Source organism: Zea mays, chromosome 4, assembly GCF_902167145.1.
Source record: "Zea mays cultivar B73 chromosome 4, Zm-B73-REFERENCE-NAM-5.0, whole genome shotgun sequence".
Classification (NCBI taxonomy): domain Eukaryota; kingdom Viridiplantae; phylum Streptophyta; class Magnoliopsida; order Poales; family Poaceae; genus Zea; species Zea mays.
In genome coordinates, this window is record NC_050099.1 from 126311747 (window position 1) to 126330767 (window position 19021).

The 19021-nt window shown below is 43.0% G+C and overlaps 1 protein-coding gene across 2 annotated transcripts; it reads right to left on the minus strand.

Moving 5' to 3' along the window:
- Positions 1 to 9078: 9078 nt before the first annotated feature.
- Positions 9079 to 10407, minus strand: LOC100279116 (uncharacterized). Of its 2 annotated transcripts, XM_020551473.3 has the most exons (2): positions 9591 to 10407; positions 9079 to 9398 (listed from the first exon to the last, which is right to left on the minus strand). In XM_020551473.3, exon 1 carries the CDS (start codon positions 10190 to 10192, stop codon positions 9611 to 9613), a length of 582 nt encoding a protein of 193 aa, XP_020407062.1. In that variant the 5' UTR covers positions 10193 to 10407; the 3' UTR covers positions 9079 to 9398; positions 9591 to 9610. The 2 variants fall into 2 exon arrangements, with proteins under 2 accessions (XP_020407062.1, NP_001145629.1); NM_001152157.1 differs by lacking the exon at positions 9079 to 9398 and having other exon boundaries at positions 9411 to 10172.
- Between the last annotated feature and the right edge of the window lie 8614 nt (positions 10408 to 19021).

A 19021-nucleotide genomic window follows, 5' to 3' on the forward strand; every position in this document is an offset into this window, starting at 1 on the left:
CAAAAATCTTTGAATGCTTCGGCATCAAATTGTGTACCGTTGTCCACGGTTATTGCCTTCGGCACACCGAAGCGACAAACAATATTTTGCTAGAAGAATTTTTGGACCGTGACCGAAGTTATTGTAGCTAAGGGCTTCGCCTCAATCCACATGGAAAAATATTCTACTGCTACTACCACATTCTTTAAGTTACCTTGTGCTGGTGGGAGTGGGCCCAATAAATCCAGGCCCCATCTTTGCAATGGCCAGGTTGGTTGTATCAACTGAGTTAATAACGAAGGTTGTTTCTGGTCTCTTGCACATTTTGACAATTTTCGCACTTTTGAACCAGATCTGCTGCATCTGAAGCTGCCTTCGGCCAATAAAATCCTTGCCTAAAAACCGTTCCCAGCAAAGGCCTAGACCCAATGTGAGATCCACACAGACCTGCGTGTATTTCCTTCATTAGCTCTATACCTTCGGTTCTAGATAAACATTTGAGAAGTGGGGAGCAGACTCAATGTTTGTATAATTCTCCTTCTATTATGATATATGGTCTTGTCCTTGCTTCCATTCTTTTATTATAAACTTCGTCATCCGAGAGGCAATTACCTTGGAGGAAAGATATGATTTCAGTCCTCCAATCTTCACTATGCATAGGTGATATTGCAAGCACTGTTCTTTCGAGAAGTTCGACCGAAGGTGCTTTTATTATTTCAAAGAATACTTCCGAAGGTAGGGGAGCCCCTGTGCTGCTGACTTGGCTAACAAATCTGCATGCTCATTTTCCCCTCTTGGGATATTTTTACGGAAAAACCTTCGAAGGAAGCCTCCAACCTTCGGACTATGTCCAAATATTTTTCAAGCTTCGGATCCCTTGCCTTGCTGCTTTTGTCTACATGGCCAGAGATGACTTAGGAGTCAGTTTTGAGGATCGCCCTTCTTATTCCCATTGCTTTTAGCTTCCGAAGCTCCAGGAGAAGGGCTTCGTATTCAGCAATGTTATTTATACAACTAAAATCCAGCCTTGCTGCATAACATGTTCTGACTTTAGAAGGTGCTACTAGAACAGCAGCCGCTCCTGCGCCAAAGGTTCCCCAAGAACCATCACAGAAGACTGTCCAGGCTTCGGCGTCTTTTGTTGTTTCTTCTTTCTGAGCCCCTAGCGTCCAATCAGCAATAAAGTCTGCTAAGGCCTGAGACTGAATTGAGGATCTATGAACATAATCAATATAAAATTCATTGAGCTCGGCTGCCCATTTTCTGATCCTCCTAGTAGCTTCTCTATTTCTCATTATGTCCTTCAGAGGTTGTGACGAAGGAACAATTATATGATATGCTTGAAAATAGTGCCGAAGCTTACTAGAGGCTATCAACACAGCATATAGTACCTTCTCCAATTCTGTATAATTTTTCTTTGACAAACTTAGTACTTCGGAGACAAAATATACTGGTGCTTGTTTTTTAACTTGGCCATCTTGCTTTTCTTGTACAAGCGCTGCACTGACTGTAGAGTGAGAGGCTGCTACATATAAGAGTAATGGAGCCCCTGGCGAAGGTGGAGTTAGAATTGTCAAGTGTATCAAATATTGCTTTAACTCTTCGAAAGCTTTTTGCTGAGCCGGACCCCATTGAAAAATTTCGGTTGACTTCAGTATTTCAAAGAATGGTAGATTTCTTTCTGCTGATCTGGATATGAATCTATTTAATGATGTCAATCTTTCTGCCAGCCGTTGGGCCCCCTTTTTTGTATTTGGCAGCTCCATCCGAAGGATAGCTTCGGTCTTATTGGGGTTAGCTTCGATTCCCTTCGTTGATACCAGACAGCCGAGGAACTTGCCCTTCTTTACTCCAAAAACGCACTTTTCTGGATTTAATTTCAAACCAGCTTGCCTGAAATTGGCAAATGTTTCTTGCAAGTCAGCAATGTGATTCTCTTGCTTCGTGCTCTTTACTATGATATCATCAACATAAGTCAGCACATTCCTGTCTATTTGAGAGTGAAGGACCTTGGCCGTCATTCTGCTAAAGCTTCCTCCAACATTCTTGAGCCCCTCAGGCATCCGAAGGTAGCAATAAGTGCCACTAGGAGTTATGAAGCTAGTCTTTGGCTCATCTTCCTTCTTTATCCAAATTTGATGATAGCATGAGTAGCAGTCCAGTAGACTCATGAGCTCTGAAGAAGCTGCTACATCTACAAGGGAGTCTATTGTTGGTAATGAGAATTCGTCCTTTGGTCATGCTTTGTTGAGATCTTTGAAATCAATACACATTCTCCATTTGCCATTAGCCTTCTTCACCATAACAGTGTTAGCTAGCCATTCTGGATATGTTACTTCTCTGATAACTCCAGCACTGAGAAGCCTCTTTACTTTGTTTCGGGCACCTTCAGCTTTATCATCAGACATCTTCCGAAGTCTTTGCTTCCTTGGTCTGAAAGATGGATCCACATTAAGTGAATGTTTGATGACATCTCTGTTGACACCACAAAGATCATTGGCTATCCAAGCAAAGACATCTTTGTTGCTAAACAAAAATCTTATCAGAGTTTTTTCTTGCTCATTAGATAGTTGAGATCCTAGAAATACCCTTTGATCTGATATATCTTCACATAGGAGCATAGGCTTCGGCTGATCTGCCGAAGTAGCCTTCTCCCTTTTGTGCTTATATTGTTGACAAGCTTCAGTTCCATCTATGTTGTGGATTGCTTTTGAATCTGTCCAACTCCCTTCAGCCCTTCTGGCAGCTTCTTGACTTCCATGGATGGCAATGGTCCCTTGTTCCGAAGGTATCTTCATGCATAAGTATGCTGGATGAAGTATTGCTTCGAAAGCATTAAGTGTTCCTCGACCAATGATTGCATTATACGGGTATTCCATGTCGACAATGTCAAAGACAACTTGCTCAGTTCTTGTGTTGTGGACATAACCGAAGGTAACTAACATTGTGATTTTGCCAAGTGCCACAATCTGCCATCCTCCGAAGCCACAAAGAGGGTGTGTAGCATCATGAATCTTGTCCTCTGATTCTTGCATCTGCCTGAAAGCCTTTGCAAATATAATGTCCACTGCACTGCCTGTGTCAACTAGAACATTGTGGACCAGAAATCCCTTGATGACACAAGATATGACCATAGCACCATTGTGAGGATAATCTTTTAGCTGAAGATCCTCCTGGGAGAAGGTGATTGGGATGTGAGACCACTTGGACCTGACGAAGGGTCCTTGCACCCCAACATGCTGCACCCTTCGCTGCGCTTCCTTCTTCTGCTTTTTGTTTGCTGGTTCTGAACTTGAACCGCCCGTGATTGGGAGCACCAGCTTCGTAGCCGAAGGTGCCACGACTTGGTTGTTGAACAAAGCCATTAGCTCAATAGTGGAAGTGAGTTCACGGGAGGTGGGTGCCAATGTTGGGGACTTGTTCTCAAATGCTATAAATTAAGAACAAGGCAACACAAAATGTTAATGGTTAAAGACCTTCGTTCTTCGAAGCATTATCTCCCTTAGGATATAATGGTCTTCAGACGAAGGTTATGAAGGATGTACCTTCATCATCTCAGTATATAATAAAGTAAGTAGAAGGATATGAAATATGGGAAATAACATGAATAATTATATAACATTATCAGAACATTTTCATTATCTTATCATGAATAAACATGAACAGTATCAAATTACATTTATACCTTCGGCTTCACAGAAGGTAAAAACCCAAGCGTGACGTGCGAGTGAATACAAGTCAGCGTGAATAGTACTGGGTTATTGTTCACCTATTTATAGGCACGGGACGCAGCCCGGTCGAAATTACATTTATGTTCTTGATGACAAATTACAAATGCGACACAAACTATTAGGGACTAAACGGTCTTTTTCTCTTTATGTCGGTGTCGCCCTTCGTCTCAAGGCGCGTCATTATGCCGAAGCTTTCTGGGTTGTAGCTTCGGCTTGTACCTTCGTGCTGTGTCAATTCGCATATCATACTGCCAAAGGTGTTTTTGCTTGGAGGACCTTCGGTGAAGAAGCATGCCCCCAACAGCTGCTCACCACTCATTTAAGTTGTTTCAAATGGACATGAAGAGCGCCTTCATCAATGGACCAATCAAGGAGGAAGTATATGTGGAACAACCCCCTGGCTTCGAGGATGACAGGTATCACGACCACGTCTAGAGGCTCTCTAAGGCGCTAAATGGACTTAAGCAAGCCCCAAGAGCATGGTATGAATGCCTTAGAGATTTTCTTATTTATAATGCTTTCAAGGTTGGGAAAGCTGATCCTACTCTCTTTACTAAGACTTGTAATGGTGATTTGTTTGTATGCCAAATATATGTCGATGACATAATATTTGGTTCTACTAATCAAAAGTCTTATGAGGAGTATAGCAGGGTAATGATGCAGAAATTCGAGATGCCTATGATGGGTGAGTTGAACTACTTCCTTGAATTCCAAGTGAAGCAACTCAAGGAAGGAACCTTTATCTCCCAAACGAAGTACACTCATGACTTACTCAAGAGGTAGGATGAAGGATGCAAAGCCTGCAAAGACACCGATGGGAACGGACGGACACTTGGACCTCAACAAAGGAGGTAAGTCCGTTGATCAAAAGGCATACCGGTTTATGATATGTTCTTTACTTTATCCTTATGCTAGTAGACCGGATATTATGCTAAGGGTATGCATGTGTGCTAGATTTCAATCCGACCCCAAGGAATGTCATCTTGTGGTCATGACACGAATTCTTCGATATTTAGTTTCTACGCCTTGCTTCGGGATCTGGTATCCAAAGGGGTCGACCTTTGATTTAATCGGTTATTCAGATTCCGACTATGCTGGGTGCAAGGTTGATAGGAAGAGCACATCAGGGACTTGTCAGTTTCTGGGATGGTCACTGGTGTCCTGGAGCTCTAAGAAAAAAAACATCTATTGCCCTATCCACCGCTGAGGCCGACTAAGTTGTCGTAGGACAGTGTTGCGCGCAACTACTTTGGATGAGGCAAACCCTCCGGGACTTTGGCTACAATCTGAGCAAAGTCCTACTCCTATGTGATAATGAGAGTGCAATCCGCTTGGCGGATAATCTTGTTGAGCACAACTGCACTAAGCACATAGAAATCCGACATCACTTTCTGAGAAACCACAAGCAAATGGGAGATATCGATATTTATCATATTAGCACTGAGAACTAGCTAGCCGATATCTTCACCAAGGCTTTAGATGAGAAAAAGGTTTTGCAGGTTGTGTAGTGAGCTAAATGTCTTAGATCGCAAAACCTGGATTGATTGATAGCATACATGTGTTTTATGCCTTTGACCATGTTACTTTAAATCATTACTATCTTTACTTGCTTATTTTTGGTACTAAAGTTGTACAAGTCATCCTCGGACCTCACAAGTCCCTATGCATATGATGCACATGTTTAAGGGGAGGATGTACTACAACTTGATCCTTTAAGACTAATGTGTTTGGTTAAGTACTTTTGATATAGTCTCAAAGTTGGCATTGAAAGGGATAAGGTGAACTTGGACAACAAAGGGGCTTCCACTGCATTCTGGTATCAATGTATCTTGTCGCAAGTTTTTATCTGTGTTTTCTCATTGCCTTTTGATCTCATTTGACATTTTTGTGAGGCAATGGGGTTATAAGGCCAAATAGTTCTCTTGTTTTGGTGCGTAATGCCAAAGGGGGAGAAATTAAGTCCAAAGCAACTGGATTAGCAAACCACTTATGAATTTCAAAAGTTTAGTGTTAGAATTCTTTGAGTTTGATCAAAACCCTCTTATTGCAAAAACAGTTCTCTTATGGGGGAGAAATTCAATTATGGGAAAAAGGGGGAGCTTTTTTATATTTAATCAAAACTATTCTTGAAAGATCTTTTGATTTGCCAAAACAAGTGTTTTCGACATAGATAGGAAAATGAATTTGTTTTGCGAAAATAAATCAAGTGGTGGCAGAAGTGATCCCAATATGCCAAATCCTATGTGAGATGAATTGGTCTTCAATTTGCACTCTTTAGCTTATCTTTGAAAATGTTATTGCATTTTAAGTTACTTTTGATGTGTTGGCATAAATCACTAAAAAGGGGGATATTGAAATGGAAATGTGCCCTTGGGCCATTTCTATAAATGTTTTGGTGATTAGATGCTCAACACATATTGTTTTGTGCTAAGTGTCAAAGAGATGCAAATGGAAATGCAAGGTATGATTCTAGCCTTAGTAAATTGTTTTTTGTACTAACATATTCTACTAAGTGCTAGGAACCGTGTCAAATCAAAAGAAATTGGATTGGAGAAGTTTGGCTATGCCCAGCCAAACTTGCACCAGCCTGAGATGCACTGAACTGTCCGGTGTGCACCGGATAGTGTCCAGTGCTCAGGTTGGCACGCCCGGCGAACTGGCTGCTCTCGAGAAAAGTTGGAGGAGACACGACTATAATTCACCGGACTACCCGGTGTGCACCGGACTGTCCGGTGTGGCAGCCGCGCCCACTCCAACGGTCGGCCGCGCAATCAACGGGCAACACGTGGACCTCACCAATGGTCACCAGGTTGCACCGGACTGTCTGGTGTGCCACCGGACTGTCCGATGTGCCACGGGGGCCATGGCTACAACGATCGGTTTTGCTAGAAAAGGAAAGAAATCACACACTGTTCATTATCCGGTGGTGCACCAGACTGTCCGGTGCGCCCACAGACAGAAGGCTACAATGGCCTTCCAAATGGAGCTCTAACAACTCCTAGCTGTCTTGGGGCTATAAAAGGGGCCCCTAGGCGCATGGAGCAGTACAGAAAGCACCCATTGAACATCCTAAGACGCCGAGACTTTGAATTCACGCATCTCGTTCATTGTGATAGAGAATCGAGCACTTCTTTGAGTTATAACTCCGATGTGCTGCTTTCGTGTGCTCGTTCTTGTCTTGTGTGCGTGTTGTTGCTGCAACTCTCGCTCTTGTGTGTGTTGCTTTCCCCCCTTACTCTTGTGCTCATTCGAGATCATTTTGTGTAAGGTGTGAGAGACTCCAAAGTGTGGAGATTCCTCACAACGAGATATTATTCAGATAAAGAGAACTGTGGTATTCAAGTTGATCGTTGGATCACTTGAAAGGGGTTGAGTGCTACCCTCGTCCATTGGGACGCCACAACGTGGAGTAGGCAAGTATTCTACTTGACCGAACCACAGGATAAAAATCGCCGTGTCACTTGTCATTATTCTTTTGCGATTCTCTCTACCTCCATTCACTTCACTTACATAATTGCTCTAAGTTTAATACTCATCTTGTGAAGAGCAATTAAGTGAAGAAGTTTACTCCGCTTGTACTTCTCTTTCAAGCTTGGCCTTAGCTTTCATTAATCTAATATTAGTCCAAGTTTGTATTGTTAAGCTGTTTTTTACAGGATCACCTATTCACCCCCCTCTAGGTGCTCTCACTTCTTCATGAAAAACATACAATTATTTTTGCACACATCAATCTTTTCATAATCCATACCGAGACCTTTGATAATTGTCTTGGAATGGTACATGTCTTTAGGCAACTTATTGGGCTTTGGCATCACATCTCCTAATAACTTTAAAATCTCATTGTAACATTTGTTCGAGAAAAAATATTTGGACTTAATGGCCATGAGTCGGGTCACAATAGCGAGTATACTCACATATGTGTGTTCATGCAATGGCTCTTCAGAGTCTTAATAGTTTAAAAAATCTGGAAACCTCTGGTGTGTCAGGATCCTCGGAGCTTAGGTTTAACTCTGGACGTAGCGATTCTAGCATCTCATGCATCGCATCATCGCCAACCCAATCATTGTTCTCCTCTTCTTCTACATTAGGGTTGGGTACTACCACACCATGATGTTCCCACACCTCATATCCGAGCATAAATCCAAACTGACAAAGATCTAGGCTAACTATTTCTTTATTAAGGAATATACTTTTTTGTGCCACCTACAAGGGCATCTGACAATGTCGGTTAATGACAAGGAGAATACATGGTCCACACAATCTTTGATCTTGACTACCCAATCATCAGAATGACATCCATTCCTACTCCAGTCATTGTACAACCATGCACGATCTTCAGCCATGTCTGAGACTGTTAAACTAGACCATATCGTAAAAGCATTATTCAACTTCGTAAAGGGTATCGGTCCTACATCTATAGGCAAGGATAGGTTCTAAACCCACAAGCTAGCAGGACCCGAAGAAAATTTCGGCAGCATAACCTCGCTGCCACTAAACAATATATTACTTATATATAAAACAAAGAATGAGATGTATTAATCAAATCAGACTAAATACCAAATACCACTAATATGGCAACACTACAGCATACCAATATAATATACTTATAAAACTAATAAAATAGTACCACATATTAATATGAAATTAATGCCACAATACAATATGCCCCTAATTACTGAACCACATATATCACTAATACATTTATGAAATCGAACTAATACTAATCACACACTAATCAAATAAACACAATTACAAATATATACTAATTTCGGCGGCAATTAAATAACGGCCGCCGAAAATATGGAATAGAATACGCAAAAAAAATTTAACCTTTTGATGAGTTCGACGGCGACGACGGAGTGGTGGCGTTAGGAGGGCTCGACAGCGGTCGAGAGCCTGGGCGGCTCAACGGGAAGGGGCCAGACGGGGTTGGTGCGGCGGGACAGAGCAAGGGGCGACCCGGCGGGACTTGGCCGGGGCGGGGGTGGCGCAGCGGCGTGGCCGCGCGCGAGGCGGGGGTGCAGCTGTCGGCGACACGCGCGTGAGATGAGAGAACAGAGAAGAATGAGGTGGACGACTGTTTAAAAAGCCTTATTTTCGGCGGCTATGTAGATGACCGTTGAAAATAACTGTATTTTCGGTGGCCTTGTCTAAAGCCGCCGAAAATAAGTCTAATTTCGACGGCCACCGTGCGCTTTCGAAAATTAACACTTATTTTCGATAGGCCGTCTTTGCCGCCGAAAATAAACGTGGCCGCCGAAAATGATGTACGGTACTGTTGTGATACTAGACATAGGGTGCTATCTTAAGTTTAGTTCGAACCAGTTTAAACCTTTATGACTTCTCACGTTTTTTTAGTTCTTTAATCTGACGAACATCTCCACACAAATTCATATTTGAAAAATCCATGACAAGAGCCTCGAGGGACGTGGGACGCGTTTGCTGTGCTGGGTCGACGCCGATGCGACGGCCCGATAGGTGAGTGGGATAAATCAGCGTCGTCGGTACACAGCCATCATGCGACTATTCGGAGTGTGACAGTGCAGACAATAATGCACCACTGCACTGACCGTATCGTAACCTCGTCCTAGCGGAGCGGAGCGGGCAGCGCAACTCATGGTGTCACGCAATTGACGGTGTCCGCGCCGACACGCCGCCCTGCCTGCCGTACGCCCAGGGAAAGTCGGCCTTGAAAAAAAAGGAAAGAAATCAATTCACTCCCTTATCCTTTTTCGTACATCTCTCAGCACGTACTAGGCTCGAAAAAAAAGGGAAAACTATTTAGAGAATGTATACAGACGGACACCACTGTACTGTACAGTGGGAACAAGGAAGCCCAGCGGCAGCAAGTGACAGTGTGATGTTGCCCCGTCAGCTCACCGAACAACCGTAGCTGTCGGTCACGCTGGCGCGGGCCGCGACGCAGCAGCGGATGCAGCCTCCTGCTCCTCCTCCTCGGCCTTCCCCGCGGCCGCCGCTCGCCGCAGCTGCCGCGCGCGCAGGACCAGCAGGAGCGCGACGAGCGCCACCTGCATTGCGGCGGCCACGGCGGCGAGCGCGACCCCGAACCGCTCGCCGAAGTTGAGCTGGCGCCACCACGCTGACGGCCTCACCGTCGGAGGGGGAGCATGGCGTGCGGCACCGTCTCGCTGATGCCTCGGCGGCGGCGGCGGCTGTCGGGCGTGGGCTCCGTTGTTCGCGGGCGACGGGACGCGGCGTGGCGGGGGCAAGTGGTGGTGGGACGCCGGCGCCGGCGCCGGCGCGGGGGCCGGTGAGCCCGCGGCGGCCGCTCTGGGCAGGGAAGGAAGCTGGGAGGAGAGGAGCAGCGGGGCGAGGAGGGCGGTGGCGGTCAGTAGGGCCCCGACGACGCGCGGCGCCATGGGGATCGGGGAGGCATCGGCTGGGGTGGTGGAGCAGCTACTCGGGTCCAGGTCGAGCCTGCCTCTGGACTTAAGGATGGGGATGGACGGGGATGCGGACATGCGGAGTTATGAAGCGGGGCGCGACGCGGTGCTGGTTTCCCAGCAAGCTTGTGGTGCGGTGCGGTGCGGTGTGCCTCGCCCTCGCCGTGTGGGGAGGGAGTCGCCGCGCTGTACTACGTACTACCGTGCTTGCTGTGCTGGTCCGCCGAATGAATGGCTCGGCGCTCCTGCTCGCCCTGTACTGATGGCGATCTGCGCTCCTCCTGCCCTGTCTCGCGCCTTCTTCCAACGACCAACGGACAGATTTTATTATACCACTTCTCAGCAGCTTGCAGCCGCGTCGCCGGATATTTCGAGGCCATATGCAAGATAAGTAATGACATAACTTAATATACCAAAAAATTAAAAATAGCAATATATAGAAACATGCTACATTATAAATTCAAACAGTATGCTCCAAGTATTATACCTAGTACATAATCCTTACTTAGAAAATAGCATTCTCTTGGTGTTTTTTTGTGAAATAAAATATTTAATGATAAATCCATAATCATTATTTCCTAGCGTGTCACTCTCAGGGGCTATCATAGCCGATGTGTCTTTCTTTTTTTAGATTGGATCATTCGGCCAACCATGACGCTGAAGGTCTGGCAGCAGGTGGATGGTACTTTATAGTGAACAATCTGGCCGATTAACCATTGTTGCCTGCCAGTCTAAAGCTTGGGTGCGAGCGCCTATCAGGCGTGGTCGTGAGTCGTGACATGGAGGAGATGGAGAGAAAGCGTCAGATAGACAGTACGGGCGCCAGACGTCAGACGACTAGGGTTAGAACACAAACTGAGATATGTCTGGTGTCGTGGTGCGTGTGTGTCGGATGTGGAGATTTAATATTTTGCTATCTTTACTAAACACACTAAATCACATGTCACTAACAACTAAGTAATTAACAAGGTATTTTATGTGACATCCATCCGACCACCTCCTAAAAATGGCAAAAGATTATATTGTCCTATCGGAAGCGGATGTAACTAGTACATGATGGATTGCGGAGTGGGACATTTGGAACAGTCCAAAGACCCGCTCCTACTACTTTTAGCCTATGGCCGACCATTATACAATAGTTGCATTAGAAAAATAACCATGTCACTTCAACATGGCATTAGAAGTAAATAAGAAACCAAATATTTTTCTAATAACCTTCATATTGTTCAAATCTCTTTGTAAGTGAAGAAATAGCTTAATAAACAACTAGTATAAAACAATTTATTTTAAAAGATTCATGTTCAGATTGTGTACCAACATTTGTGTCATCTTGATTCCTGTCAAAATGTTTCTTTATTTTAATTTACATTTTTACGAAATGTTGTACTAGTACCTATTCCAAGTGCAATATCTTTGGCTTCTTATAAAGCATGTAAGAAATTTGTTTCTCTATACTGATTGAAGAAAGAAATTAGACCTGACACTTTCTCAACAACAACAACAATAATCACATCCTTTAATTGTAAGTCTTTACTTTCAAAATTAATTTTAAATGATATGTCATATAAAATGACTATTGTCACCAGAAATTTAAACTCTCCGAGTTCATTGTTTGCTAAAGATTTGGCCTCATTGTTCGCCAATGGATCATTATCACTATGAGAAACTTGAAGTACAGGTTCACGAATATTTCAACACTGAGACATGATAGCTTTAACATTTTCAACATGACTCTTCGAAGGAGTAGCAATCAATAGTTTAAGAGTCACTCCTCGTGTTAGGTTATCTCCATCAGCTTACCCAACACATCTACTATTTCAAACCTCACTCTATGAATAGTGTAGTATATAGTGCAAAACAATGCTTTGCACGAGCATATGAATGATCTGCTGAAGACAGCCTTATATTATCTTTCAAAATCTATCATTTTTAGTAGAATTAGCAAAAGTTGTATAGATACATTGGGTGATTCCAAAAAAAATCTTTAGCTTTACCACAATTATTGGCCATATCACAATGCGTTGAACCGAGGCTATGGCAACAACAAGCAGAATAGAAAGCTCTAGGATTGATATCCAAAAGTTTCTTTACACCATTTGATGTTTACTTTTCATATTTGATTCATTATCTGTTGGCACCAAATTCTGGCCGGTTTGGTGCAAAGGTATTGACCGATGGGCTCAATTACAGGAAGCTATTCGACCTCAGCAATGGGATTGGCCCCACAGGTCGTCTATATTAGGTAGGTCTCGGTCATATTAGAATCAATTAGGGAGTGCTTATCACTTCAAGTCCAAAGACTATAAAATGTATATTTCATGATAATAATAATAAATATAAGGCAGACGTTTATCCACACAATGTGTGCTTCTCATCTCCTTAGCGCATCGCAACCCCTTAGCACATCATGCTACCTAATGTGATATCTCGTAGATTGTATCAAGACAGTATGTTGTTATCACCTTACTCTCGGTAGATTTTGTACTAAATGTTTTTATTGGCAAGATCTACTAGTTATCCTATGAAATTTCAATCTATTTCATTATGTCGAGCATCAATATTATTAGATTAATCTTACATGGCTAGATATGTATCTTCGTTTAGTTGCTACACTCCACGACATACGTTTGTACCATGTGCATGCCGCAACTTGTGAGTTCGATATGCATCTGGCACCCCTGCCTTAGATGCTTTAGTTTCATTATTTTTTCTAGATGGATGTCTTTGGAGGTCCTGATCCATGTTCGTGTGTATGATCATTAGCTTATATTTGTGGATGTTCCTAGGGTCGCCAGCATGGTACATAATGTAGATTAGATTTGAGATGTTATGTCACACCTGGTTTTAAGGACAAAATCGAATGCATAGCATATGTGTACCAGGATCTATTTCCACACATATGTTGACATCACAATAAATACTATAGTACCAATATTATATTTCGAATAGAATTAGTATATTAAAAACAATACTTAACAAACCATAGCGGAACATGGGCGATCTTCCATAGGAAGATGACCGAGTGTATCACTAGATTAGAATCCATTTATCTCATCATCGTATTCTTCATCTTCTTCACATCCTTATGATCAACAATATAAGTAAGGGTGAGTACACTTATGGTTGGTACTAAGCAAATGGGGTGAAAAATGCAGAGTTAATAAGGTAAGGCTAAGGTTTAATGCGATTAACATTTTAGTTGGTCAAAAAAATTATTAACAACACTTGATTACTAAGTACAAGTATATACCAACCCAATTAAGCATAAGTAATATAATCATCAACATAAAGCTCAAATCAACTTGAGCAAACCACTTAAGCCAAAAGAACACAATTTATTCTGCATTTTCAAGTTCAATTATCATGTGAGGGTCTAGGCCACTATTAACCATGAGCACGACTGATATATCACTTTTACACTCTGTAGAGGTGGCAGAACTTTACCACGAGACATGTATCCCTTCTAGCCTAGGTCAGCCAAACTCATATTCACTTCCTAGGTGAATGGTTAGGGATACACTATGAGGTTTTCAATGCTTCATGAGAGGTGATCGTAGCAACATCAGCGTATCTCTTTACTCCTTGTGTGTCGGCTGCCAGGATGATCAACCATAGTTTCCTGCGACGACAACATTTCTAGCACGCCTAGTAGGATCGTGAGATAGGATACATGCATAAAGTACTCTCCTTTCTTGCACAATTTATTTGGGATAAAAGTAGAACTAATTTTGGGCAAAATATCTCACATGAACTATGTTTTTTGGGGGTAATGGGGTTGGGGTTAGGGTTCAAGGCTAATATAATTTTCCCTTCTACTTGTTGTCTAATAGGCAGATTCAATACTTCATGGGGATTTGCTTGAATCAACCCTAACCGAAGGTTCTTTGCATCTAGGGTTCAAATTTTGGGTGTACCTGACTCTTGATACCACTGTAGTAAGAACTACTAACCTTGCCATTAACCCTCGCCACTAGATACGTAAACTATAGAGTAGATTACCTTGAGAGTTGGAGGATCTTGCTATTAGGGTGGTTATTCTTTGCCCATCAATGACAAGGAACGGTTACGATCTCACACATGGACGATGATGCGTGATGGCGGCCTTCTCCCCACTCTTGTGCATAAGAATAGATCTATCAATGTTTGGGAAAGAGTTGGTAACGACAAACGTTAGTTCTCATACCAATTGTTCTTCCTCTTTTATGTCTGCAATGTGAAAAGGAACCACAACCAATATGATTGTTGCACCCTCGATCAAAACACATTAGGATTGGATATGGTCGACTCGGTCCATGGGCGAGTCAGTCGAGATCAACCTAACAAAAATAACTAACATATCAAGTTGTAAGAGTGACAAAAGAAAATTTGCATAGTATTCGCAACACTAGTCATTAGCACTTAATTAGCAAGCTCTTGTTCAATTTCACTTCATGTGAATTAAAAAGATTTTGGAGGTCTCACTTATTTTTCCTGGCTAGAAACAACACATGTACTTTCTAAAACTTCGCATGTTATATCCAAGACTCACAACAACACAAACAAAGAAGCACACGAATTTAGAGTACTGGATTAACATTTTACAAATTTCCCCTATATAATGGATTAATGCAAAACATGTGTGGTTCCTTAAGATACATATACGACCAGAAACATATGGGGAACCCTGTTCACCCTGATACTTGATCTCCCTTGTATATGGTGTGCAAGCTCAACAAATCCCTCTATAGTCTAAAGCAAGCATCCCACACTTGTTACAGTCGCTTTGTCACATACTTTCTCTCCCTTGGTTTTGTTGAGGCTAAGTAGGACACATCTCTGTTCACCTACCTGCATGGCAATGATACTATGTACCTCCTCCTATATGTTGATGACATCATGCTCACTAGCTCCTCTTCAGGCCTCATGCACCGGATCATCACCACCCTTCAACGTGAGTTTTCCATGAAGGATTTGGGTCCCTTTCACCACTTTCTAGGGATTGCCGTTGAGCATTGCTTCGATGACCTCTTTCTCTAGTAACAACAGTGCACCCTAGATATCCTCGAGCTCACTGGCATGCTGGACTACAAGTCATGTATGACCTCGATGGACACATAGGCCAAGCTTCTAGCGATGGTGCTCCTGTAAGTGACCCCATTGCCTATCACAGACTCACTGGTGCTCTTAAGTATCTCACCGTCACCAAGCCCAACATCGCGTATGATGTTCAATAGGTCTGTCTCTACATGCTTGATCCACGTGAGCCACACTTGGGCACGGTCAAGCAGATCCTTTAGTAATTTTAGGGTATCATCAACTATAGCCTCTGTAACACCTCAAATATCGGTTTTAGGATTTAGTAGAGTTTATCTTAATGTTTAAATAATTATGGTTTAAAATAAGAGATCCTCATATAAGTTAATAGTTTCATTAAATCATATATTCAAAAATATTCTCCCTAAGATTCAAAGTAAGTTATCTCTCCACAACAATCATACAAAAGAAATAAGCATAAAATAGTAAATTTTGAATAACATTTTAATTAGGAAAACCATGTATCTCTTGAAAATTAAAAGTTCTTTGTGTGTGTACAACACATTTGCAATACTATAATTAATCTATAAATATAATAATAATAAGTATATATTGCATCATGCTGATATTTTGTCTTCTGCATTTGAAATGTGATATTCAAATCAAACTTTAACTTTGAAATTGAAAAGTTAAAGAATAGGAGAACTAATTATTCTTTTATATTATGCTCTATAAAATCATTCAAAAAAATAATAGTAAATAAATAAAGTTATATAATTGCTTACATGTTGGAGTTGCTGATGTATATTTGAAGTTAACAAAGGTTTGAAATTGAAACTTGAATTTGAAAGCAAATATGAAAAATGAAAATAAAAAAGAGAAAGAAAGAAAGGAGAAACCAGCACTTGGGCCATTTCTCCCCTCTCAGCCCACTTCCTTTCACCCGCGCGGGAGACTCACGTGCGCGCTGAACCGGCTTACCTGTGGGCCCGTTGCCAGCCGCTCTCCCTCTTGTTTCCTTTCTCCTTCTGTCACCGTCGTGTGGGCCCAGTGTGTCGGTCGTCTTCCCCAACAGAGCGTCGCGTGTCCATTGCCGTGAAGACCGGGTCCTTCCCCCTGCAAAATCGGCCACGCCGTTGCACTGGTAGTGGCCCCCGCGTGTCAGGTCTTTCTCTTCCCCTTTCCGCGGCGAAGCAGCTGTAACAAACCGCGTGCTGCATCGAGTATTTATCGAGCTCCCGTTCCCTAGGTTCCGAGCCGTTTTGGCGTAGCTCCGAGTCTCACCAGTGCCACAGGGGAGAGAGAAGCGTGAGGGCCGCCGTCGTGACCACGTTCTGCGTCGCCGCGGTATAAAACCTGGGTATCTCTGCGCCTTCCCCTATCGACTACCCTGTGCTTGTAAAGCCCAAGCTCGCAGCCGCCACCAGGAGAGAGAGAGAGCAGAGCGCAGAGAGAGAGGAAGCAGCGCCGCCGCCGGCCCGGTTTCGTGTTCACCGCCGTCACGTCCAATAATTCGGCCCTGTGAGTCTCGTCGTGCGTCGGGGATTGATCCAGGGACCTCCCTGCTGTGGATTGGCAGCCGGCGCCCTCAGGATTCGTCGCCGTGGTGCGAACACCGCCGCGCGTCCGCCAAACTCCGTGGGGCGGTTCGTCCATTGCCAGAATTAAGGTAATAATTCCTCCGTTGAGTTCGCTATCATCTCGGCAACGCATAGGAGCTTTCGGATCAGAGGATTTGTGTGTGTGTGCGCGTTTGGGGTTCATCGGTGGGGTCTCCGCCGTCGGACCTGTGGGCACCGCCGTCCCTGGCCGTCGGGAGGTTGAGGGCAGTGCGGTGGCCGTTGGATTAGAATGAACGACCTGGATTAGAAAGCGGCTTACCCCTTCGGCTAAGTGAGCACTGACCGTTAGATATGCGATCCAATGAATACGATTTGATCTCAGTTATTTAAGATCCGTGTCGTAGATATAGGATCCAGCGGCCATCATGCCAACCTGGTTCGGGGAAGGTTTGGATCTAATCCTGAGCGTGGAACCGAGATCCAACGGCCGAAAACACTAGATACCCCTTCGCCTTGGCATTTATGCTAAAGAGACCCTATAGAATAAAGTAACCAACCTGCAGTCCATTGTACTGTGCGCTGTGTATTAGTTATTTTGCGCCAGGGCCCCTGCATTTCCTTAATTTTGGTGCACAGTCCAGAGAATTAGAGAATCCATTAAAAGTAATAAGAAAATGATTTTAATGTGAAAATAAATGCTAGAAACTTGTATAATTCATATAGAATTCATATTAAGTCCAAATTGATCCATTCTAGTTTCTATAATTTTGTAATATTATTGTTTCTCAACTAGTGTCTCTGTTCTAACATGAAAACCATATTAAAATTAATCTCCTAATTAATCTTGTACCTAACACCTAGAACTTTTGGAAATTCATAACTTAAAATCTATAACTCTCAAATTAATAATTCTTGTTCATGTGATCTTATTTTAATATGTAAATTATTAATATGAAATTTGCATATATGTTTGGTGTGATGTTAATTTTGTCTATACTATGTTTGTTTGTATTGCTACGACTAGCGTGAGAACACGTGTCACCTGAAGAGCAAGTTGGTACCTGGAATCTCAAGTGACAGGCAAGTTGTGCCCTTGATCACTTATTTTACCCACTCATGTTCTAATTAATTATAATGATCTGCATAGGTTAATTTTGATGGGACCTAATAGGTTACCCTAGTTTGTCTATCTTTATGTCTTGTTTACCACTGAACTTTTTGGGTAGTACTTGCTAGTGCTATATGTGGTTTTGGGCATTGAGATACACATTATTCATGATTATACTTTTGTTATCAGTTGTTATTTACTATTCATGATAAGATCATTATGTTAATTGGTACATGGAGCGACCACCCGGGAAAACAGTGCTACCACAAGGGTTTAATGGGACACCCTTAGCTGATTAATTAGGAAAGCTAGTGGAAGACTACCTTACCCGAAAGGGGCAAGGGAAATAGGGGAGTGGTCAGTGTGGGGAGGTCCTTGGTTGATTTTGCTGCAATGGCGGTCAGGCAAGGGATCCCTGCATTGGAGCTTCCTATAAACTGTAGTGGGTTTTCTGAAGCTAGTGGAACTTTGTAAAGGCCTCGTAATGTTACCCTGCCTCGCTTCCTTGGTAGAGGTGTATGGGGCCCGTACAACCCCGTGGCAAATGGGTAACATGACTTGTGGGTAAAGATGTGCAACCTCTGCAGAGTGTAAAACTGGTATACTAGCCGTGCTCACGGTCATGAGCAGCTCAGACCCTCACATGATTAACTTATGGAACTAAATTCAATTTGTCATATGCATTGCATCGCAGGTGATGTTATTACTTTTGTTCTACTACTTAATTGGGTTGGTATTTACTTATACTTAGTAATTGCAAATAAAATTTTGACCAACTTTAAAAGCAATGCTCAGCTCTAACCATCCTCTTTGGTAAGCCTTACACTTCACGTGAGCTCCCACCTTTGGCGAGTTCATGCACATTATTCCCCACAACTTGTTGAGCGATGAACGTATGTGAGCTCACTCTTGCTGTCTCACACCCCCACAGGTCAAGAACAGGTACCGCAGGATGAGGCGCATGGAGGATGCTATGATGAGTTCGTGAGTGGTCTAGGTCGTCGTCTCCCAGTCAACTTTGGGTTGCTGGACCGTTGTCTCCTTATAATATAATTATTTATTTATTTATTTTGTATAGAACTCTTATTATATAGTAAAGATGTGACATTCGATCCTATGCCATGATTCATCATATGTGTGAGACCTGGTCCCAGCACACCCGGTGATTATGTTCGCGCCCGGGTCTTGGTGCCCCTGAAATCCGGGTGTGATAGCCTCCACCTT